This window comes from Salarias fasciatus, chromosome 15, assembly GCF_902148845.1.
Source record: "Salarias fasciatus chromosome 15, fSalaFa1.1, whole genome shotgun sequence".
In the NCBI taxonomy this organism is placed as follows: domain Eukaryota; kingdom Metazoa; phylum Chordata; class Actinopteri; order Blenniiformes; family Blenniidae; genus Salarias; species Salarias fasciatus.
This window is the reverse complement of record NC_043759.1, coordinates 18,883,505-18,908,753: the sequence shown is the minus strand read 5'-3', so window position 1 is coordinate 18,908,753 and position 25,249 is coordinate 18,883,505. Positions and strand designations below refer to the sequence as shown.

At 40.9% G+C, this 25,249-nt stretch overlaps 2 protein-coding genes across 2 annotated transcripts in view; both read right to left on the bottom strand.

Annotated features, from left to right (window-relative positions):
- The window catches only part of akap7 (A-kinase anchoring protein 7), a 39,092-nt gene extending 30,675 nt beyond the window's left edge, over window positions 1–8,417 (bottom strand). Inside the window, exons 1-9 of the mRNA XM_030110463.1 lie at window positions 7,933–8,417; window positions 7,608–7,851; window positions 6,837–6,986; window positions 6,537–6,691; window positions 5,898–6,034; window positions 3,733–3,893; window positions 1,153–1,265; window positions 219–265; window positions 11–111 (exon numbers count right to left, since the gene is read on the bottom strand). Coding sequence (XP_029966323.1) covers window positions 11–111; window positions 219–265; window positions 1,153–1,265; window positions 3,733–3,893; window positions 5,898–6,034; window positions 6,537–6,691; window positions 6,837–6,986; window positions 7,608–7,851; window positions 7,933–8,094 — 1,270 coding nt within the window. The 5' untranslated portion in view covers window positions 8,095–8,417. The remainder of the gene's footprint in view (window positions 1–10; window positions 112–218; window positions 266–1,152; window positions 1,266–3,732; window positions 3,894–5,897; window positions 6,035–6,536; window positions 6,692–6,836; window positions 6,987–7,607; window positions 7,852–7,932) is intronic.
- A 2,071-nt stretch (window positions 8,418–10,488) lies between these two features.
- Window positions 10,489–16,251, bottom strand: LOC115401901 (uncharacterized). The gene is made up of 9 exons (XM_030110281.1): window positions 16,055–16,251; window positions 15,873–15,941; window positions 14,475–14,596; window positions 14,298–14,358; window positions 14,041–14,193; window positions 13,362–13,481; window positions 13,045–13,128; window positions 12,512–12,718; window positions 10,489–11,661 (listed from the first exon to the last, which is right to left on the bottom strand). The coding sequence occupies exons 2-9, from the start codon at window positions 15,931–15,933 to the stop codon at window positions 11,312–11,314; spliced, it is 1,158 nt and encodes a 385-aa protein (XP_029966141.1). The 5' UTR covers window positions 15,934–15,941; window positions 16,055–16,251; the 3' UTR covers window positions 10,489–11,311.
- Between the last annotated feature and the right edge of the window lie 8,998 nt (window positions 16,252–25,249).

Genomic DNA, 25,249 nt, shown 5'->3' with positions numbered 1-25,249 from the left:
GTGCACTCACCGAGTGGTAGTGAAGTCTCAGTGTGGTAGTATCCATCCTGTTGCTTCTTCTTCAACATAGAACACAGATCGACTCGCTCCACGGTCTGGTCTCCGAAAAAGCTGATTTGTATTATTAGAAATTTGTATTATCAATCTGCAGCAGTGGCATACACACAATGCACAACATCTTGTGTGTACTTTTCTAATATATGACCAACGGTACTCACTTGTCGGTATAGTTGGAGTAAAGGGCGGGATCCACACGTCTTATACCCTGAAGGATACAAAAGACAACATTTGGCTTCTATCACATTTTACACAGTGACTTCTTGACAAACGCACAGATCTGTGAAAAGTTGCACATGGCCGCCGCCCAGGAGGCTCCAGGCAGGGTGACGTGCCATCGAGTGGAAGGGGAAAAGACTGATGCTCTCCTTCCTCTGCAGCAGAAATGACCTTATCTGTTTATCTCTTCCTCCCGTTATCGTCTTCAGTCTTGCTGCACTTCCTCTCTCCTCTCTGATTTTCTGTTGTGCTCAATTTCTGTTTCTGGAGCTCTTGTCTCTGAGCTCGACATCACAAACTGAAAAATACAACAGTTTAATTTTCTTTTAAAGCACTAAAGTTACAGTGTGGAAGGTGAGTTCAAAGAAGGAAAAAAAAATGAAAAAACCAAAATGTGGAACTATTTTAAGCAAAGAGCCATGCAGGCCATCAGCTACAATGGCTCCTGACTTCAGAATAACTTTAAATATGTTTACACTCGTCAGGTCGAGGCGTGCGGCTGCTCGAGGAGGGGGCATCTGCTAGGGGACGGCTTCATCCTGCTCTTCCTCTCACTTGTCGGGGTTTGTCAAATTAGAAGCGGGCCTGGCGTGATTACGCTGGCCCTGCAGATCATTAAGCTCTGCCACCACAAGCCGAGTGTGAAATGAACAGGTAGTCTGAGAACATAAAGCTGCATCTCACTGAGCAGCGACAAACAGCCTTCACCAGCGCCTCAGACTCATTCTCAACCTTTCTCAGTTTAGTCTCCACAAATTACAATTTCATTACAACACTTTTTTTTTTTTTAAATTAAGGTAAATAGATATTTCATACTGATTCTGTCTGCTGGATTGGTTCTTCCTTTATCCAGAGCATGGGAAACTCTGTGTTTACCTGTGAGCGTAGCTTCGGCGCTTTAGACAGCTTCATAATGGTGAGGTGGGGTTCAAACCCATGGCAGTCGCCTTGGAGAAGACCTTGATCCGCAAAGTGACGCCTCAACAACCCTGCGGTGCAACATTGAGAGAAAAAAAAAAAGGAATTGTTGAGGGTAACACAATGTGTACAAGCCACAAAATAGTTCTCATTTATAAGAAAAACAAGTCTGTATTGATCCCGCTCACATTTAATCCCGCTCAATAAGATCACATTTATTCCATTTTTTTTCTTTAAACCCGAGTGAACAACAACACAAATACTGCAGGTGAAGAGGACCGGAGAGGAGGTGGATCTTCCTGCCCTGATACCCTGTGACCGTTTAAAGAAAAATAAATGAACACACAGACGACGCACAAGGGCAGACAGACCCAGACGGAGAGGCGCACACGCACACACACACACACACACACTGATGGGGTTTAGAGGGAAGCTACACAGGTATTTTTAGAAGAGGAGCTCTACAGGGAGAGAAAGGTTAGTATATAATCAATAACGGTGTTGGAGAGTACGGACAAGATGACAACAGAGTCCGTCTTCCTGCACCATCCCTCCTTTGCTTGTTGCAGTCCTCATTTGGCCTTTCTTAGCGTACTGTTCTGTTCCTGCAGTCGGTTTTTTTCCTACGGGGAACGGGAATGTGTTCATTAATGCGCCTTCTTCAAATCCAACTTGTGTGGAAAGCCGGACAAGGAGCTTAAGTCTTTTCTTTCTCGGGGCAGAATTTTGCTTGTTGGGCAATTAATCCACTAAGCTTGCCTTGTTTACACAACAGTTTTTTTTTTTTTTCTAATGGAGCATGATATAGTCAATTTACAGGAAGACTGATGAAGTGATAACGAGACAAAAGAAAGCGACTGAGAGAAAAAGATGAATGAAATAAAAAAAACTCCTTAGAAAACAACAAAACAACATCAAACTTAAAAAAAACCACAAATTTAAAGCACAGAACAAAAACATTTAGGAGAAAAGGGGAATATAAAACAACGTCAGCTGAAGCGGTATGTTTTAAGGTCTCATATGAGGAGTGTTCAGCTACTCCGCTGTTTCGAACGTCATTCTTTTTAAAATATCCATTAATATTAATACAAGGTAACAGTTGAAACTTAGAGAAAGAGCAATTCATTGAAACTCAGTGAAGCGACGCCCACTAATCTTTCTTAAAATCCCTCGGTGAGGCACCTCATTGTGCAAGTCTCACTGAGCGAGGAGCTAATGCTGAATACGTCCACACATTGTTCTACTCAGAATGGTAAATAAATATACACAAATATGATTTATTCCATGAAAATTAAAAGTTTAGCCCGTAATATCTGGAGAAAATAAAAAAACATGGAACATAGCACTTCCTCTCAAAGATTAACTTGTTGTATCGAGCCATGGGGATAAATTCCTTTGGGGATTTGTCTTAGTGAGGCAATGCTAAAATGCCAAATGTGGTATTTGCTCGAATCTGAACAGTTAATACTCTGAATTAGCAGCTTGGGAATCTACAGTAAAGCAAAGCCCCGAAAAAGTGAGAACATTTTAAAATCATTTATCATATTTATGAAGAGCCGGCACCTTGAGAGTCACACACACATGTGACGATGAAAATCCCACATATCCCGATGTACACAAACACATCTTTCTACTTTTAGAAGCTGGATTACATTTCCGGCGTGGAAATGGACAGTGTTGAGTACATGTGACCGTGTCTACGGCGTGTGCTGGTGTCAGAAGAGCAATGGAGCGGGAATCCTCTTATAAATGTTGGCTTAATCCTGCTGCTGAAGACGCAACGCAAAAACATACATGCAAATGCGGCCATGCGCGGACACGTGCGCGCCGGCGCAAGATGAAGGTGGAAGACAAATCCTGCCAATAGGCACATGCATACATGCAAAGACACATCAGGAAAGAAAAGAAACTCTCAATGTGATTATTATTAGGGTTTTTTTGCTAGAATACTCCAATTCTATATGGTTTGATGACAAAATGGAATAAAAAAAAAGTTTTTTTGAACTACTAATGAGGAAAAAACAAGACATTTTTAAGCTGATTATTTGTATTTGATCATTTTCACATTTCAAAGAATTAAGCTCACCTAATAAATGAATCATGTATATAATATTTGAACAAATCAATACTCAAAACTGTCATCAGTTACAGCGGTCCTCCACAGGTCACTCCGGGACAGGAGTGAAGCTTAAACCATCCAGGACTTCAGAATGAGAAGGTTATCCCAGTCATCACCCGCCATAATATGCCAGACAATCTCCTAAAGCTGTCTAATCTCCAACACCGGAGCCCCGGTGACAACAAGCGCCCACCACAATAAAAGTGCTTTGAGCAGTGTGATGTCTTTAGGAGTAAATCTTCCCACCGGCTGCAGGACTCCGCGGCTGACACTAATTTCACACCGGCCAACGCTCATAAAGAAATGCATCCTCCTGTGAAGCGCAGGCAGACCCAGAGTGATAGTCAGAGTGGAAGTCGAGACGTAAAGAAGCTCCTGATTCTGCGTGAATACGAGAGAGGATGAAGTTTGCCACTGACCTGCCAGGGCGTCCAGAGTGTGTCTGTGCTGTCCGCCGGGCAGCCCCACGAACACCACCTCCTTCCTGAAATGACTGATCCCTGTGAAGGGCAGCACCAGGTCCCGCCCACCCAGCAGCTCAGCCACTGAGGGCGCAGCCTGAGCCAGCACCGCTGCCGCCCTGAGAGGAGGCATGCACATGGATGTGGACGACACACACACACACACCGACACAGAAACACACTAATTCACCACTTAATCCTCTCTTCCTCTTGTTGTCATATTACATAATGAGAGAGAATCTAGTGATTACCAATGACACAACCTCCTTCCTCATGAAGATTAAGCATCAGATCAGCATCATCACATAACTCTGCTTCAACTGATCCAAGAGCAAGGGGTTCTGGGTACTACGCAGAAAATGTCTCACTTTAAAAGATTGTTGGGCCCCATAAGTGTTGATGAAAAAAAAAAAAAAAATTACTCTAAAAATATCTGGTTGTTCTATATATATATACGAGTATTGTCCACAATTGTTATAACAGTTGCAGTGTGTTGTTTTAATAAAGGAATCAGCAGCTTTAATCACGATTTCTTTTAAAAACAAAGCATAAATAAAAGCAAAACTGTTGGGACAAAGATTTTCAAACAAATGCATCCAACCTATGAAAAAAATTCACTAATTTCTTTAATAAATGACTGATTAATTAAATCTTGGGAAAATATCCTGAAGTTTATTTATTTGCACCCAGTGTGGCGTTGGCATTTTTTACACTTCTTATATTCAAAAAAACTAAACAATCTGTTCAGGAATTCAAAGGAGGCCTCATGCACGGATCGACTGCAGAGATAATTAAACATAATGAAGTTAAAATTGAGCTTTGTGGTTGACATGATCAAATGATGTCCCTTGAATGGGCTTAATCCAATTGAGGAACCTTCTTGTTGATTTTCTATATCTATGCATCTGTCTAAAGCTTGTTTTTGAACATCCACCTCCCTAAAACGTACAAACCTATTTATGACTTTTTCCCGGACGTGCTGAGAGGAAGAGATAAGACAGAAGGAGCATCTCATGTGACACGCTGGTAATCAGTCACTGCAGGACGCTGCATCCTTCAGCTAGCGGCTCTAACTTTGTTCTGCACATTTACGCCTGCAAGTATTTGTTGGGCGTGTTGCGATGATGCACTGCTTCACAGAGATCAAATCCGATTCCTGCAGGAAAACACGATTGTGACGGTAAAGCAATTTGAGAGCACTCTGCCTGATTAAAGTCCCGCATTTCAGTATTACTGTGTGTCATATCCAGGGAGGATATAAAGGAAAATGGAAGAAAAAAAAAATAACAGGACCAAGGAAAACATTTAATTGTATTTGATCTTGGAAAATAAACCACAAAATGAACAGGAAGTAACAGCTTACTGTGGAAATTGAATGTACAGCTCTGGTGTGCGAGCGCAAGTAATGAAGAGCTCATCAGTCCAGATTAACCAGGATGTGGAAATTAATCTTTATGATTAAAATCTGGATTTTGGTAAACATAATCGAGAGAACGAAGGGAAATTTCCTGTTTCTACCGCTGATAATGAGAGTGGTGTGACAGAAATGGTGACATTTCCACTAATCTGTTTTCTTCTGAAAACAAACAATTGTAACATTCATTCAAATGACTACAGTCAGCTCAGATAATTGGAAAAAGGTAATTACACACTCGTAATAGGTGTGTCTATCAAATAGCCAATCAATAGCGATTAACAGGGATAACCCCGAAAACAACACAGCATTAATAAAAAAAAAAAATCACCATCAGCAGACTCAGAGGAACTGAACTCTGCTCCGCACTAACCACAGTTTTAATAACAAAGGCTATGGACTGTTTTCCATGCAGGTTATCAGTCCTCTCTTAAATTAGTGTCCAGAATGTTTATTGAGGATTTTTTTTTAGTGTTGTTTATTTGCTAAAAGTATGAATGTGTCCTTGAAGTTAATTTGCTTTTATCTGTCATCTTAGCAAAGGAAAAAAAAATCTGTTTCATAAACAATTTTAGGTCAAAAAACAGTCAAACCAAAATCATTGATATTTCAAGCTTTTCTACGGCAGACGAAATGTCTGAAGGCTGATTTCAGACATCGTGGATGCATGTCTGCGTGTGCGTGTGTGTGTGGCATGTGCGTAACTCACAAGTCTACTTGCTCCTGACTGGCGAGATGAGTGACTAAAAGCGTGATGTGAAGAGTCGGGATGGGGATCATGGCTTTGGCCAAGCGGGGCTCCTGCTGAAGCACGGCCTCCTGGACCTCAGCCACCGCTGAGCTGATCTGTGATTTGGACAAATTAGCTTTCAATCATTGGCAGCGGCAATTACAATCAGAACCTGTTCTCTCAACACCACCTCTGTGACTGTAAAAGCTATCCTGACAGGCATCAGCAGAGGGACCAAGGTGAGGGGAAGATGTATTGAATAGGTGAAAAAACACAGTTAGCTTGTACAGTTCAATATGTTACAGTTGAGAAAGGATCAATGACTCGATCGAGGGTCTTTCAGAAGAGATTTTGGGTCAATAAGCAACAAGATTTCAGTAACATTTGGCCACCAGGTAATTCAATTCTTATTTACTTCTGAAAAGGTTCCAGTATGTTTATATTGATGCTTACTGTGGACATACAGTCCACAGAGCTCATTAGAACAGATTGAAGAAAAAAGAGAACAATTGAAAGGATTTCAGAAATTGGAACTTCTGATCGGTTGCTGTGAACTCATAAAAAACAGTAATCATGCTGCCGTTGTTCTTCCTGACAAATTAAGAAACAGTTTCTTACCTGAGTGTTTGTAATTGGGATTGAGACGAAGTAGTTGGGCCGCTGGTACTCTTTCTTTTTCTTCTTCTTCTCGCCATCCTCCTCACTGTCCACTCTCCCTCCACACTCTCCTCTCTTCCTCTTCCTCTTCTTCTCCCTAGCGTCGGAGTTAGTGACTGCAGAAAAGAAAGAAAAGAAAAGACATCTGCATAAACTTCACTGAACTGGAAGAGAAATCAGAGTTTGGCGTTTGTTAGCCAGTAGCTTGAAGATCAGCTAAGAGATGCCGGTTTATAGTCTTTGCGCTTCAATGGTACGTACATTCAAGTGCTTTCCACGTGGCAGGGCTGGTCAGAGCAAATGGAAGCTCCGACATTAAATTGTCAGACGAATCACCAGACTTCACTTTTTTCTTTGACAGCTTTCTCTTCTCTATCCTCATCTTCCTCTTTGTCTTCTTCGCGTGAGATTCTGTAGGAGATCAGAAAAAAAGCATGTTGTCTGGGTAGGAAACATGCTGAAAAATTACACAGAAATCACTGAAATTGTGCTTAATAAAGTGGGAAACCTTGAAAATAACATGTTTAAGAAGTCAATAAGCTGGTTTTGCAAGATTAAATATCTTGTCAGTCCAAACACTTCTAAAATACAACTAAATAATGCCAGGTCAAGCCATTTCATCAATACACTCATTTGTTTATCTCTTTCTCATTTTGTTCCAGGTGAGAAATGTTGCCAGTTTATAGCAATTCTAAATGATGTTGAAACCAGGGAGCACAATATGAGTTACAAATGTTGATTTACTATAATACTGAATATTGTGTCCACATTCTGATAAATAAAAAACTCTTTGGCTTATAACGTCAATGTCTTTGTGCTGAGGAATTTCTACTTCCAAATAACTTTGTATTCTTGAAAGCAATTTAGAGAAAGTAACTGCATTTTTGTTAATCAAGTGTACTGTATAGAGGATTGGTGGATGCTGATGTTGCAATGGCAATGAACTTGGTGCACCCCATTGTAGGAACACAAACATGAACTGTTCACCAGTTTCATTACAGCAGCATTACAGCATTATACACATCCACTCACCAGCAGCAGAGTCTGTGAAACCTTTCTGGGCCTCCATGCTGACTACATCCACCTGGTCTGTATTCTTCAGCTCATTCCTGATCTCCCCCTCTTCTACTGTACTCTCCTGTCCTACAGGACATCGGCCACCCCCCTCATCTTCACCGTCACCATCACCCGTGGCAACTGCAGAGGCTTCTCTTCCGTAGGAGATCCCAGCTGGCTGCATGTCACACACTGACAGCACGTGCAGGCTGGACTGTGTCTGGAAGGAACGAGGATTTGCAACAGAGTGATCACGGCCATGAGCATGCACTGGGTGAGTCTGAGGCTGCTCCCCCCTCACCTGGAGGTGTTCAGGTGGGCTGATGCAGACTTTTTGGAAGTGCTTGGCAGCCGAAGGGTGCAGCCTCCGAGCTGACAGCTCACACGCAGCACGTGACCTCCGGACGCAAACAATTGATGAACACGTGCACCTGAGGGTCAACACGAAGCGGCCGAGCAGCATGACACGCGAAATGAAAGGCTGCCCATAGCACTGCTGACAGCTAATGGTAGCTAACTAACCCGCAACAACAAGAACCTGCGAGACGTGTCCGGGAGAGGTGGCAAACCGGAGGACCTGAACTTCACCTGTTGAAATAACTCAACGCGGAGCAACTCGGCTGGAAGCTAACAGTTTCTGACGGCGCCGCGCTGATATATATGTGAAACCAGCCGGGATGTTGTTCATAACCTGACTGGATATGGCGAGGAAGACGCGCACAAACGGAATATTCACTCGGTAAACGGTAGGAGAGCGTAAAAAAAGATCTTTCAGGACGAGCGGTGACAAGCAGCACTGACCGGAAGTACGCGCATGTAAACAATGTGTGACTTCCGGTTTCCTTTTTCAAAGTAAAGTAGACTTTTCTCAAATAAGAGCGCCAGGAACATTTGAAAAACAAGTCCCCTGACTGCTTTACTGAAGTTATCACCTTATTTAGTGACTGTACATCGCTTTTTATTGAGCATATTCATCATTTCACACACTTCAGTTCAGAAAGTGGCAATGAAATGTGCTTAACATCCACCAGGAACATTTTTTTTGTTGAGCTGTAATGATGGATCAAACCTTGTTCTTGGAAAATGACCCACTCTGCCCACGGTGCAACAGCTGCTCCTACTTTTAAGCTCAATGCCATTGATCAATGTACAAAGCCTGTCCTGTGTGCAAATGTTTAGTCATATCCTAACTTGGTAAGTCCAACTTGTACTTGTTCCTATTTGGATTCTTTATGCATTTCAGTAAAAGCTTCTTTAAGGAAAAGAAGGAGTAAATAGTATTTTAGATCAGTGATTCCCAAACTTCAGGGACCAAAATATTGACTATTATAAACCTGTGCCACCCCAACCCCCGATAAAAAAAGGAAAATATTAAAGGAACCTCATAACACATGATAAGTGAAAAAATTCTGTTATATTCTGGAATAAGTTCCTTTTCTCTCTTTGGGTTTACATTCCTGTCTCTGGATATTTGGCTTTGCGTGGTTTCAAGCTTTCATTCACTAGTTTTACCCTGGAAAAGATGCATTCAGCTCTAATTTTGTCCATTTCTTCTATGAAGCCATATTCTATGAAACTGTCTTAGTATACTCTTGTTTTTTGGTCGATTCATCTTTGTTTTTAGTCTGACATGCCACCAGTTTTTCTCTCGCTGCTTAAACCTTTGAAGACTTAAAGCTTGTGTCTGGAGTTTTGAAAGAGAGGGGTTTTTTTTAATCCAACATCTTGAGGTTCCCCTCCCTCTGCTTTCGTGAGCTACCAAGCCACGCCCCTTTAATTGTGCATGCGCTTTATCTGTCGGGTGAAAATGAGAGCCTCCGAGTCCTACAGCATCCTACATGTTTAGCTGTTTACGGTGGATGTTCAGCAGACCATGGATATATCCGAGGTAAGCGGGGCGGCTGCTGTATAGCTAACTCACCTCTGCCTGGGCGAGTGCTCGTGCTCTCTGGCTGCATGCACACGTTTGATTGGCAGCAAGACTCGAAATCTATTGGGGGGTCTATGAGACGAAGGTGGGGCTCATAAATACATTTTTATATTGCTTTATGCTAATATTATGTTGTAGTATCGAACCAGACTAGCACATTTAAGCTCTGTTAAAAAATGATACATAAGTTGGAAACGAACAGAAACTCCAGACACGAGCTTTAAACTTTGTTTTATGACATAAATTAAATGTTGTCTTATGTATTTTTAAAACAAAAAATTAATACCCCCTAAAATTAAAGCTAGGGTTGGTGATTTTGGAAAACTAGCATGTAGCACGAATGTAGCATCTCCTTAAGGCTCCGCCTAGCTCCCGTTGGGAGCGGAGACGCAGAGACATTTGCGGCGCGCGAGGTGCTTCCGCATCCAGTACGTTCCTGGTGTAACCTGTCCTCAGCGCTTAGTTTCTTCGTTTTTCTTTATTTGCACTACGCCAAATTATGGCGCACTCAACGGTAAGTAAACCCCCCAAACATTCTTCTCCGCCATTCTGCAACGACGCTCCGTCCTTCTACGCACACACTGAACCAGGGTCAGTGTACACCATTGACATGTACGCGCAGAGGGCAGGTCGAACAGCGAAGGGATTTGATTGGTTTAAAAAAAGGTGTCCCGTCAAGACTATTGGTTGCTGTTTTTCCCGTTTTACTCCTGCTGTAGGATATTTTCCAAACTACTTTAAAAGCACGCTCTGAATTGCTTCCCATTGGGTCATAAAGATCATTTTAACCAGTATTTAAAAAAATGTATCTCATTCAGATCGCCAACCCTAGCTTTAAGAGGACTTCACAACACCACATAAATCACAGTGTTAGAGGTGTATAGGTGTATACCACAGCACTCAGGATTGTGTTAACACAGTAGGATTTTCAACAATGCCTTTATTATTCATTTTGATAGCATAAACACTAAAAGTTAACAGTTTCAGTATTAATTTTGACATATTAGTGATGTACAGTCTCGCCATGCAATTCAACATTTATTTCAACCTAATAGGTAAACATCAAACAAGTGATTACTATTAAAGAAGCGTACTGACAACACATTCTGGTTCAACGCATTGATTTAAATTTCACGAGCACTTGCAGTGCAGCTGTAGAATTAAATATTTTTGTTGCCTTTTACTTTTTAATTTTTTTAAATTGATGACACATGCAGTACCCACACTCCACATAGCAAACAGAAGATAGTAGTTCTATTAAATAAAATTAACACAGTTAAATACTCTCAAATGCATCCATGTCATTCACCTATAATAGCTGACAAGATACAATTGTCGCTAACATCTGCACAACCAAGTGTAGGAGTCATTTGTTGTTTTTGTCACTTGTATTTATTTGTTTTTGTTTATTTTTGTTTATTTACCATGGGTGGTAGTATAAAGCAGCACTAGAAGCGGCTGCCGCAGGTGATAGGGAACCTTTAATTAGGGACCGAGCCCGGAGGGCAAGGTCTCTATTGTTTTTTTAGCTTGGGTGTAGGAGATGACTCGGTTTGTACTGCTCCCGCTCTCATTCTCCTTTCTTGTTTTTGGAATCTTTAGTGTTGATCAATGATGTCATCTTATTATTAAAAATAAAGGAGAATGTCACCCAGCATGGACAGTGACTTTGGATGGATTTTGTTGGAAGTGTATTATCTCTCCCTGCACCCAGCTGAGTGACTAATGGTGTAGTCACTACACCCAACTATTAGTTCCTGAAACCTAAAAATGACAAATAATTACTTTTTCTCACAATGTTTGATCGGTTGATGCTCTGAGCAGGCGCAGGAAAATCCTGAGCAGGAAATCTGTCACTGTTACCATATTCAGGGACCGCAGACTCTTCGGCGGTCTCAGAACTGTGCTTCAGCAGCTCTTTTCTGATCTGAAAGATGGCGTCGGCGTTCTCTTGACAGTTCAACAGCCCGTTCACCGTGTCATGATAGAAAACAGTAGTATGCAACACAATGTTGGGGAAATAACTCCACGTTCTCTGCATGGCAACAGATTTGACTTCATGCGAGTGGCGCATCATAACTAAAATCACCAGTTGGTCATCTGTGGAGAAAAAAACAATTAAGATGGGAGATGAGACAAGGAGAAAAGAGTCTCAAAGAATTAACAAGTACAAGTGTAAAGGTAATCTGGTGGTCTATTCCTATGTAGTTTTATACATTATCTTAGGACAACAAAATAAGAAATCCATGTCTGGTCAAGTATAACATTAAATTCATGTCTACCTCACCCATACCTCTCATTGTTCTGTCTAACCCTTGAAATTAACTAGCAAGATAATCCTTCTATATTCAGATTATGTACCTTTTTAAAGCATGACAAACAACAATTTGTTTGATTCTGTTACACATTCAACCCTTCAAAATTTCTCATCTGAAAATGAAAAAAGTGTTGTCTTTTTAAGCATCTCAAACCCAACCGTGTTCCTTCCTTCGTCCTCTTCCAGAAAGCAGTTATCCTTTCGTATGTCTGATCTTTGAATCCAGTGTGTCTCGTGTAAATCTAAGTTTGTATTACGAACACATGACTGAAATTGTATTATGGATATTACTGTTTTCTAAATTTTAAGAGTCAATCTAGCCTGTTTCAATAGTTTTTTTAAATAGTGTTTTGTGAGCTGACAGCAGACACTCAGCTATAGTTGCGTGTAGGATGATGGGAGCCATGTTCTCTTGAATTGTTTTAAACTTTGCATCATGAGATGTGTTACAGAAGCACACCATATATACGTGAATTAACTTTTTCTTCCCACATGAAAATGCTTTGGGCCTATCTCTTTTAATTTCAAACTCAACAATCTTCTACAACATATGATATCAAGCTTAAAACTGAAATGTTTTGAAATGTATCTGAAAAAAAATATCATTTTTTCTTTGCACAAAAGGTCTCTCACCTTTGATTCTTTTCATGGCTGCTTCAATATCCGTCCCAGCACGTGAAGAAATTGGACAGAAAAGAAGTGTAACATCACTGTCTCCGACAGGACTCTTCACCAGGCTGAGCGAAACCGAGGAGGAGTCCTGATTCTGTACTCTGTCCAGAATCTGCTGATGGGCGCCCAAAGTTTTCCCGCTGATTTCCAGCTTGCATTTTATTGTTCCTATTAAAAGAATAGAAAATATTGTATTAATCCCAGTGTGAAAATCATTAAAAACAGGCACATACAGTAAACAATTAAGTAGTTCATTCAAAAACAAATTCTTTTCAGGTATACAATCAAACCTGAAAGTGAGTCTGTTAAACAAAAAGGGTTGAAATGACCGTATAATATCAAAGATGTTTTCAACATGCCAAAAAAAAAAAAAAAGGAGTAGACGTTTCTTAGTGTTCATTATTTAACATTGAAGACCCATTGCACTCAATTTCTAACTGAACTCTCTGTGACAAGAGACAATTCCAGTATGAAGAGACAGAAAGTTATGTTACGTTTAGTCGTCTGTGGAGAGAAACCGGTGGGATTAACAGGGAGCGGCGGACCAGAGCTGGCTCGGCTTGTACCAGGTGAATCAACTGCAACATAAAATATTACACATAAAGCTACTTATTAAACCCACTTTTTTAATATATAAAATCTTAAGTACACTGAAGTTACAACATAAAATACTTAATAAACTGACATTAGTAGACTGGAGTTATAATTTAGCAAAGCAAGAGCCAATGAAAGAATATTGTTAGTAGTACTGAAACAGAAAATAAACATTGATGCCTAAAAGTAGAATGTTAAGTGCAAAAATGCTATTTACATTGTGATCTTCGAGGGTTTTCTTGTGGGGATGTCTGGGTCGTCACTGGGACTCTGGGAGGTGAAGAACTCATTTGTTGTTTGGGTTTGGGTTCTGTGTCCGTTAACGCTTCAAAAACCCCTGCAGTAGAGATTGAAAAAAAAATTAATGACAGAAGAAGACGCATACTAAAAGACACAATGTCCATTTGTCTACTGCTTTATAAATCCACTTCAGGGTCAGATCGGTCTGGAGCTGGTCTCAGCTGACTGTGTGTCAGTGAGGATAAACCTCAGATCATTCAACAGTTGTATTGTGACACATATTTGCAATCTCTAAAAAAAAAAAGATAACTTAGATGAAAACTATTTGTTTGGATTTCTAGATATGAACATCCAGTCACGTTTGAGTATTTTATAACATTACAATCAGTTATGAAGCTTTGAATCTAAATGCATAGTTCATATCTGAAGAGTTCTGTTATTGTAATAAAAACTTCTACTGTCACTCCTTCTACTCTACATTACTAGCTGTTATGTGCTCAATTAAGAGAAGCAGTTACTTTCATTTGGAAAGTTAAGAAATAACTTTTTTGGTCTCTGTTTTTGATTGGATTGAATCCACGGGTCAGTTTTGGCTTCCAGGCCAGATGTTTCAAGAATAATGTGACAATGAGGTGAAGGAAGAACAGAAGTGAGACCTTCATCAGGTTTCTTGTTGGGCTGAGTTTTTTTGATGTCCTCCAGGAGACTGATGTGTGCATCGAGGAAAGTCTGCACATTGTCCATCTGGGCCTTCATGTCCTTCAGGATATGTAGGTAGTTCACCAGAACGCCACTGCCGTTGAGAGCAGCTGGATGAAAAGTGTGATAATGTGTTAGATGGTGTGTACAACACTGTCTCACTTTATTTATTTATCCAAATGTTTCACACCAGCAAGAGCTGTTATGTGCATACCTCTCAAAGACTCCTCAGGGATGAAACCCTTCATCTCGTTCAGGAGCAAACTAATCGGCCTCTGAAACAACAGAAAAAACCATAACACACACCTTTCATTCAGAATGTGATTTGGGTCATTTGTGAGACAAATGGTTTTTTTTCTCATTTTTCATCCTTCACAGCCTGTTGGGTCACCTGTTGGTGTATTGTTTCAAAGATGGTCTTCCTCAGCCGGAGGTCACGCTCCCCAGGAAACAGCTCCCGCAGGTCTTCTCGGGTCAGACACTTCAGGTCTGAGTCTGTGCGAAAGTCCAGCTCTGAGAGAACAGATGTTTCGTTAACTCTCTGAGAAGTTTCCAGTGATACAATATGCTGCAGTCAGAGAGCTGAAAGGAAACAACAGCAGATCATATTTCTCCACCTTAGCTTCCAGTAAGACAGGATTTGAAATTCTTAATGTACAAAGCTCTTAACAACAAGCCTCCATTATATCTTTAACAGCTGTTCAGACCGTCATACTCCAGCAGAGAGCTGCTTACCTTAGCTATCAGGCAAGCTTCTCTTCTTTTTAAGATCTACTTTATATTTATATTGACCTCAGAAGCCATCAGAGCTCCAGATGTCTGTAGTGCAACTACCAGCGGTCTCTTTTAGTTTCAGACCATCTTGTATATCACTTTGTTGCAGAGCTCTGGTGAGGCGGTGCCTGAAATATGCTGCTGAGGGAGCATTACACACTGCAGATCCAAAAGCTTTAAAAGTGGTTACAAACCAGACATACTTAATATACTGAGCAAATAAAGATCCCTCCCACAAGGTGTTTAATGAACCGATCAGTGTTCTCGTGTGTTGTGCAGAGCTGTGTGTCTTCAGAGTGAATTGTATTTGCATCAGTCACCAGGATCCTAATCAGCCTAAACTAGTGGCAGATGTGGGGCGTTTGGTCTACTACAGAGTTTTCACTGTGAAAGCTCCATCAGTGATAGCTCTGTACTCCACAGCATTTAATTTTTTAGATGTCATATGTAATTGGTTTTATTGATGCTTCCAGCTCTTGAAGCATCGATATTACAAATATTGCAAGTGGCTTCTATTGTGAAATATTTCTACACAATTATGTTTAAGCTACTGTGTTGCTGATGGCATGTCAAGCTTTCATTAAAAAACTAAATAAAGCATAATAATAAATGGAGCTGAGCTAATCAGTTAATTTCAAAACCAGAAGATCAATGTCTTATTCTCTTCTCTCTTCATTCACATATGCATGACAATAATTCTCCTTCTGCTTCGGCCTGTGTTCTCTCCTCTCTTTTCTCTCTCTTTCAGTCCTTTCCTGTAGGGTATTTTAGCATTTCTCTATGACTGTTGAATTTTCCTCTCACTTGCATTCAGAAATAAAGAGTCATCTTGACTGGAAATCGCAACTCTAAAGTCCAGACTCACCTGAACGCCTCTCTGTGGCACACAGTGATCACGTGAGAGAGGAGAGCTCAGCACAGAATGGCACAAAACGAAACCAACACTTTGACTGTATTTTCATTGACACACACACATATTGTACTTTTGTCATTTTCACTTAAAACGGTCACTTACCTTCCAGTTTGGAGGCTGCTCTTTGGTCGATGCTTTTTATTTTCTCCAGTAAAACAGACATGGTTTCACCTGAAAATAAGAACAAAGACCTCCAGAAAATAGAAATTCATCACATTTTGTGCTGTAAATATTGTCTGTATAATAACAACCAGCTACTTTTTAAGAAATGTGTAAAAACAAACCTGTTGTTTTAAGTTGAGACTGCAATAAACCAGAGGGACCGAGGAATCCGAGCCTTTCAATTCACACCAAAGACAATCTCTCCAGCAATTGTTGTGTAAAAACTCTACTGCAGCTGGAGTAACTCCACTTATTTAAAAGAATAACTCAAAAATGCAAAGGATCGTCTTTTAGTAGCAGAGACACTCAACCTTCTTGGTTTACAACGAAAAGAAAGTGAAACCTTCATATCTCATGTCACGTTCTGTGGGGCGCTTCACGCTCTCATTGGCTGGAGGAGATGTCGATCAATGTTAGCCCCGCCCCCTCGACCTAATTCCCACCACTCATGTGAATTTATACCGGAAAATTTTTATTTTTCAACCTTTCCTAAATCTGAGTGAGGCACACATTCAAAAAAAAAAAAAAAAAAAATCCATGGCTCTAGTTCAAGTACACCATGTTGAGTTTGCATGTTCTCCCTTTGTGTGCAAGGTTTACTTCAGGTCTCCTCCAACAGACCAAAAACATGTGTTATAAGTTAATTGAGTACTTTAAATTGCCCATTGGTGTGAATGTGGTTGTGCATGACTGTCTGTCTCTCTCCGTTTGTACAGTTTAGTACAATCATCAAACTTTAAGTTTTCAGTGAAAAGTCAACATTCTCCTTGTTCCCTCTGACCTTGACAGTCATGAGACCACAACATGCTCACATGTGCCTCACATCCAGCAGAGTGCAGCACTGCACAGTGTAGCTGCACCATCCAACTCTGCTCAAGTTAAGTATTCCATCTATAATCAGTAAATAATCTGATTTCTACTGAATGAATAAGAATTTTATTGAGGAATTGTAACACTTTCAGCATAATATATAGTAATATACTGTATTATTAATTTTAGCCTTTTATGTTTTCCCTTTTGAACAGCATGAGCTCTGCTTTTGAATTCTGTGCAGCTTTTTCATAATAGATCAGACCATATGATTGATATTATTGATGCTTAACTATATCATTATCATTTCATTCAAACTTGAAGAAAAAAGCACTGCAGCCTTTGTGATCCACTTGTTTAGTTCACTCATCGGTACATCGATAAGTCTGATCTGTGGGCAAATCCAGGTCGCACCAAGTCGTTCACTGAGTAACTTTACAGTCTCGCACTTCTCTTAGAATGGTGGTAAAAATCATGAACACTCAGAAAAACTCATGCAAACTCTTTAACCCAACATATCTAAAACTAAAGATCTGGTTATTGATTTTCGAAAACAGCAAGACAGGCATGGAGTGACTTTAATTAAAGGTCATAAAACAGAGCAAGTGCAATCATATAAGTACCATGGGACAATAAGATTAACTTTAATGAACACTGCGGGTCTATGTGCTGAAAAGTCTGTCTCTGTCTTCAAGAAGCTCTCATTGTCGGAGCGACTGACTCTCTCGACATCATAGTTACGTTTCACGTCAAAGGAGGCTCAGACAAGCTACATTTTCTCACCCTGCGTGCCCGTAGGGCGCCGAAAAAGAAAGAAAAGTACAGAGATATCTGGAAGTCGGTATCAGCGGTGGGCTGCTCTGTTGTGTCCAGTCATCAGCCGGTTGTGACGGTCGCTGCTGGAAGCAGCAGTCGCTTTCTCCCGGAGACCCGTTGGCACACACTGACAGGAGGTGAAGTGTTTTTCTCTCCCCGTGTCAGACTTTCTGCAGGGGGCGAGACAGCTCCTGGTGGCTCTGCTCAGTCTCCGACATGTACGGGGAGAGGAAGAAAATGCAGTTTCATGTGGATCCGACTGTGTTGCTCTCTCTCCCTCTCAATCCGGTGACATTTCAGGCTGAAAACGTGTGACTATCTGCCTGCTGCAACATCTTCACCGAGAGGCCTTTAACTGAGACTTTGAAGCTTCGTCTGTGGTTCAATTATCAATGATATCTATTAAGGGATTAAAGTTTAATCTGTAATTTATAAAGCCGGAATGGTTAAATATTTAAACTGCGTGCAGTCCACTGACCGTAACATTGTTTTTGAGAAGCAGTGACTTGCTTTAGCCAGAAGATGGTAATCGGGTATCAGAAGCTTCTGTGTTTGCTCCAGCAAATGCAGGAATCTGAGCAGAGAGGTTGAAAGGCGGATGTGGCCTCTAGCCTAACTTTGAGTGGATGCCAAGTCTGCAGCGCATCAGAAAAAAAAAAAAAAAAAAAAAAAAAAACTGAGATGGAGCCAACAGTGAAAGCAAACAGATGTCTCAGTCTTCTCCGCTGGTCTCAGTTACAGCTATCAAGATCAGAACCAACATATTTAATTCGGGGCTTGTAAGCAAGCTGTACATAATCATGATGGCATAAAAACACAAACCGCAAAAAAAAAAAACAACAGCAGCGAACGTCTCATGATGTGTTGGATGCCGAAGCGTAATAATAGATTTACGGAGCAGTTTTAGAAACAGCGAGGAGCCTGTTAAGCCATTTACTTCATAACATGGAAGAAGCTACAGAAAATAACTCCTGCTTAGAGCCCAGTACCTTCAGTAGCAGCTCAGACCTGAACAGAAATGATATAAGATTCAAGAAATAGTACATGACAGCATAAAGCTGCACTTAAAAATGTAAAGAATTGAATATGAGTCTGTGCTGAATGTGTTTTCATAAAGACAGGATATAAAGAACTTTATATGGATTACCAAAAAATGAAAGTAAAGCAAAATGACAATAAGTTTCGCACAAAAAGATACAATTTTTTGTTGAGTCCGGCCACACAGATCAAAGAACAAGGAGTGAATTCTGAATGATTCTCAGCACGACTGTATGGAATTTCTGATAATTCCCAAACAGCTCCAGTGTATTTTCTGGTCATACTTCTGCTGTATGGTGTTGATTGTTTGTTTTAAATAGAGTTTACATTACAAAAACATTGCAAAGTGTAAGCGAAATCATCATTTGTCCATTTTTTGCATATGTAAACGTGCTAAGATTCTTCATTCACAGTGACTGAAAGGTAGAAAGCCAACACAGTGTAATTTTTTTCCAAGCTGCCAGAATAAGACATTGATTTTCCTCTTACAAATGGCAGCAGTCAAAGCACAACTGAAAGATGAAATGTTTCATTTTCGAGTGGATCCAGGTTTTTAACAATGTGGTCTCTGGTCTGGGTCAATAATAAAATTCAGTCACTTCTCCTTTGAGGCCCCAAAGCGAGACGAGACAGTGGAGTGAACCGAGTGTTTTTAGTTGTTTCTGATTCTGCAGCGAGCGGATTGATGCTTGTTGTTACTCGTAGTCTCTGTCCTGTTTCTCACTCTCACTATCCTTTAACCCCAACGAGTACAACATAGAAACCGCCGCCTCTGTAGGATTCTTCCTGCTGAAAAAAAGGTTTTTGTTTTTCTTCCTCTTCTCTGTTGGTCTTGCTGCTGTGCTCACTTTTGTAGGGTTGTTGGGACTTTCTAGTCTTATTGGAGCCATAAAGATAAAAAACCGAACTGAATTGAAATGATTAAATGAAGAAATGCGAAAAATTGGAAGTTTAAATAAATATTGAGTCAATATTTTAATGGTAGTGCAGTTTTGGCCTTTATTATTTTGTTGTACATTTGTGCTTGTTTAGTGTTTCTCCATCATAGGCGGTAGTTCTCTTAAAGCAACTCTTACTTTGTTTTAACCAACTTTTGTCTCACTTTTGGCATTTCCAACAAAGTTTGGAACCTCCACTGCATTCACAGTCTCTAAACAGATAAATAAATAAAGTCTCTGCTTGTTGTTTTTATGATATGAACACTTGGCATAAGCAACCAGTGAAAGTAATAAAATATGAAAGGTAATAAAGGTTCTGCTTTTTCTCCCATTTTCTTTGTCATTTTTATGCAGATCTGCACAAAACTGCCAAAAAAAAAAAAAAGGAGAAAACAAAAAACACTGCTAAAAACCACTTTAGATAGAAAATGCTTACTCCTGTGTGTGCATCCCGTGGAGCGCGCATATTTACTTTAGGATTTTATTATGCAAAACACTGACATGAAAATACAATGTCAAGTGGGGAGATTAACTACTTCTGTGTTCAGCCCTTTGATATGAATGACAACAAGATAAGCAAGGGAGCGAAGCACCACAGCGGAGATCCAGTGATGCAACCCGAGCTCCTGAACACCAGCAGGGGTCTGATCTGCCCCTCTTAACACGCTCAATTATCGCAAAATGTGATTTTCCCTCATCCGGGCACAGGCAAGACGTTAGATTAAAAGTCAATGCTTTGTAGACACAAATTCACACACACACATACACACACACACTCAGCTCACAGTCACAGACATTGCCCTCAGTTATTATGCATTCATAAATCAAAAGGTTGTGACGGGAATTAATCTAAAACGATGGTGAGCGTAAGTCACCGGATGCAAATATGACAGCTTTATTAGAAAACTAGATTGCTTGAATTTGTCTGAATTAATGTGACACTTTTTTTTTCTTTTTTTTTTTGATTAAATAGCAGTCCCTTCCCCTTTCTGACTGAGCTGGGGCTTGAAGGGGGGGGGGGAGGTGAAAAAGGCACCAGCAGAAAAACAGAAGTAATTTTCTCTTGCTGTTGTCCGTTGCGGGGCGAGGACATAAATGAACAACACTTTTTAATTATGTCTAACTATGTTTATGAAATGGGCATGGGAGTAATTCAAATCGCACATTGTCAATGAGCTCCACAAATTGAGAAATGTTATTCTTATTAAGCTGTAAATATACTCATTAATTTGTACTAACACAGAAATGCTGTCCGAAATGATATCTGAACCTCCTGATAGGTTGAGGATTAATATGCATCTGGCTCTCTGTGTTGAATTAAATATACTTGAACAGTGGCGAAGAAAACTAAACTGTTTGCTGATGTTAAGCCCTTTTCCTGAGGATACCTTGCTCCTGTGGTGATTTTGCATATTCTATTGTATCTTGTACGTGCACACATACCCTCTTGTCTCATCTCTTCCTCGTTCATTTCTCTGTTCGAAGATAATGTGACGAGATTTGTTGTTTCACCTTCTCTTAAAAGGTTGAGAGAAACGCTCAATTCCCCTTTTTGATTCAAGTGCACTTTTCTCCTTTAAACAAATAAACCGGCACAAACACACGGTGTAAAAGATCTTCTCACAACGCGTGTGTGTGTGTGTGCACAATACAGCAGGGAGAAGGTGAGGATGGTCTGGAGGAGGGAGGAATATAGGAGAATATGAGATCTGAGCCAGACGTGAAGTATACTGTTTATTGAAGAGACAACCTTTTTTGGGGTTATGATGAGTGACAGCTTATCACACTGAACTGAAGTTATTCCAGTTCTGGAGAGGGGGGTGAGTGAATGAGTGAATGTGAGGAGGGGGTTAACCAGGCTGCCGCTGGGAGAGGGAAAGCGAAGTGGCAGGCAGCGACAGGATGCAGATCACCGGCTGACAAGCACAGCTCCACTGAAGGCTGCAGGTTTGAGCAGTGGAGTTTGCATTCAATACAAACCGCCTCGTGGAGCCGGCGGTGGGACTGCAATATGCGCGTGTGTGGTTGGTTGTGTGTATTTGCGTGTGTGTGTGTGTTTGTGTTGCTGGTTGTAAAGGCTAAAGAGTGCTTTGGGAGTTGTGCCAGGAGGGATGTTGCAGCAGCACCAGGCAGGATGACTAAAGCGTGAAAGGAGGGTTGAGTAGATTCCCCCCGCGAGGGAGGAGGGGCAGGTGGTGGTGGGGGGTGGGGGGTGGGGGGGGGCTGCAAACGTGCAGCATCGACGACAAACCGTGGCACAGCACAATCATCCCTTCATAGTCGCAGGAAGGAAAAAAAGCAACTGAGATTCAACCTCCTTTTGTAACGTGTCTCATATTTTCTGTGGCTTAGCCGCTGCCTTCAGATCATTCAAATGACTCTCTGGTGGATAAAAATCCTCCTGCCTGCAAAAATTCAGCATATGTAGGAATGCTGAATATTTCATACTGTCAGCAGTGTACTTTTTGAAACCACACTGGGACCTCGGCATGAAGCACATCTTTATCCATTTCAAGTAAATCAAATTAAAAGCGACGTTCGACTGAATGAGTCTTGTGTCTTATACCGATGCAGTGCATGTTAGTGATTAAAAAAAAAAAGGTTTTTGTGTTATTTCTGCAGTTTTAAATAGTGTGGGAGCTCCAGCTGACTTACTCCCTTGCTGGATGCTCCTGTGCAGCTGCTTTGAGTATTTGTGTGTGTGTGTGTGTGTGTGTGTGTGTGTGTGTGTGTGTGTGTGTGTGTGTGTGTGTGTGTGTGTCCGTTCCTGCACTGCCGGCTTCACAGCAGGAGTCGAGCTTTTTTTAAAGAAAACACACAACATCAAGCGGGAGTGAGATTTGCCTTTGTGTGTGAGTGTAAGTCGCTGAGCCCATGCCGAGTGTCAGTGTGTGCGCCTGTAGGTGTGCATACGTCCCGGTGTAGTCATGTGCCTTTGCATGTGGGCTCGTCGTGCACGGCAGTCATGGGAGCGCGATTCCTTTGATCACGACAGCTGCATGGAGAAACAGATTACCTCTCAGTGCCGCGGTGACGGAAAAAAACGCTCTCAGGTTGACAAACCTCACCAGCAAATTTAATATCCTTCCCGTTTTACTGACAAATGCGGGGGTATGAGAAGTTGTGCGCGGAGTCAGATTGAATTTCGTTTGAGTATCATGCTAAACAATGTGGGAATATCTGTCTTTTAAGCTCAGTGGTGCCATGCTGTGTTGTGGTTCTGAGCAGACTGCAGCACGATCACAAATTCATATGTGAAAAGATTACAATAGATTTCGACGCTTTTGATGTTGTGCAAGCATCTTTGAATGAATAAAGATTATTTATAGCAAAGTTTGTATTACCACTACGTCTTTTTGAATGAAAATGAAATGTTGTGCTGAGCAGAGGGATATGCACAAAATAAACAGAAAATTTCAAGCTTTGGGTAGTCGTTGTACATTTGCCGTTGTACGTGTTTTGACAGATCCTTTTCTGATTCTGTTTTTGACATTCATTTATGCTTATGTTATTCAGTTATGCAGTGCTACTCCAAGCAATTACATGTTGAACTGTACTGTACAAGAATGCTGTTAATTACGCGTTAAGATGTGGCGCAACCTAAACTCAACTCCCACTAGCACACACACACACACACACACACACACACACACACACACACACACACACACACACACATACACACACACACTCAGACAAGGGTCAGTACCACGGCGGTGCTTCTTTGTGGTTGAGTAGAAAACGGTCAGATCAGTGCAAAGCTTGAGACTTGAGAAAAAGTGACTAGTTAGCTTAGCATGAGGTTTGAAAAGATAAACACTCTTTTGAGCTTCCTCACCACAACAAAAAATACAACATAAAGCTTTAATTTCAACATCTGTCTCTTCCTTGAGTTTTTCTCTTGTTCTGAACCTGTCCTGTCCAGCATGGAGGCAGCAGAATGGAGGTCTGGCTGCTGATATTTGCTCTTCCAAGCGGAGCTCATAAGTATAAAGCTCCTCTTGATGAAGTAATCTGGGATGTGCAAGCGGAGGATCCAGGTGTCAAATTACACAAGGGCATCAGGAGAGACCCAACACAGGTAGTCATTAGTCCAACCCACCACAAGACAACAAGGCGACCGAGTCCACATGCAGAATATGAAGAGTGATTAAAGATCAGTGTGATCATGCAAATGTGACAGTGATCATGCGGATATGACCTCTGACCCCTGAGAAGACCATAAGCAGGCCAGAGGGGCCCTCAGGGCCTTCCCCTGCTCCTCCTCCCCTTACATCACACCGCCACTGTCTCTTCATTGAGTTTGTGAAACAAATGATCAGGAATTTTTAAGGTTTTGCACCTGTTTCCAATCTCTGTGCCAAGTTTAGCCGACAGTATCTACATTATATAGGAATTGATCGCTTCATAATACTCTTGGCTAGAAGGCAAATTATTTCCCAAAATATCCAACCCGAACCATTACATTAATAATTGAAACGGCCAGCCGTCGCATTAACTCTCATCTGATGCTCATTTTAATAACCGTTCATATTTCCTGGCTTAGTCCCATCCTCAGGTTGTCGTGAATGAGAGTTGATAATGTATAAAAACAATTACAGTGAGATTTCACCTTCTGCTTTAAAACATTTGTCTTAGAAGGTCATTAGAATTATTTATTAGTAATATATTTCTTGTGAAGCCCGGCTCAGTCAGTGTTCTTTTTCTTATCAAAAACTCCTCAGTTCCTGCCGAGGCAGTAATAAGACCAGCGGCAGCACGCCACGTAACACCGGCCGGTGTGTGTCGGCTCCTGCAGAATCATAATCTGCTTAAATATTGACTTTTGTGCTTGGCGCCCGATTTTTGGTGTAAGATTGTCGGCGGTATTAATGATGGAAATAGGAGGAGGCTTGTACAGTCTGGAGTGTATACAGATTATCAACTCGCCATCAGCGACAACCCAGGGCGCTGTAAACACGGCCTGTAAACACAAGCTGGACATTTGGCAGCGTGGCGCTCATCATGGGGCGAGTGTCACCAAAGGTCTGTGGCTCCACTGATCCTTAAATCTGTCTGGGCGCCAGGGGGAGAAAAATATCAGACATTAAAAATCTGCACTCGAAACCAGTGAGTTGTGCGATTATATCTGTATAAACTCAAGTGAAAGACACACTCAGATTAAAACAGTATACATCTTGGTGGTGTTGTTTGGTGTTTTTTCATGGATAAATTCTTTGATGACACTCAAAGCTCACTCATAGAGGTATAGCTCCTCCTGGTTATATCATATTTTGCTCTAAATTGATATAATGTTTAGTTTTTCCCAAAGAGGATGTTTGCGAAAGTAAATGTCATGATAAAATTTAACAACCAAGAAATAAAACTTTAATTTACACAAACATAACACGACCAAGTTTATCTCCAGGAACACTTAAACTGAATTCACTGCTATATTTTGTGATTCTTCTTTCCCTCTGGAGTTTACTGTGTGTCTGAGATTTGTGTGTCAACCCACATCAGGCCACATGATTTACTATGGTGTCTGAATTGCGAAATCTCATTGGCTTGAATGTTTTAGTAAATGACTTTAATCAACTCATCCTCCTGATCAGTTTGTAAAAAAAGTTGGAAAAAAAGGATCATTTTTAAGTATTACTATTTAAAAAAAAAAAATCCCCAAATATCAGGGTAGTAATAATCTCACTGTGATTTTTTTCCAGCCTGACTTCACGA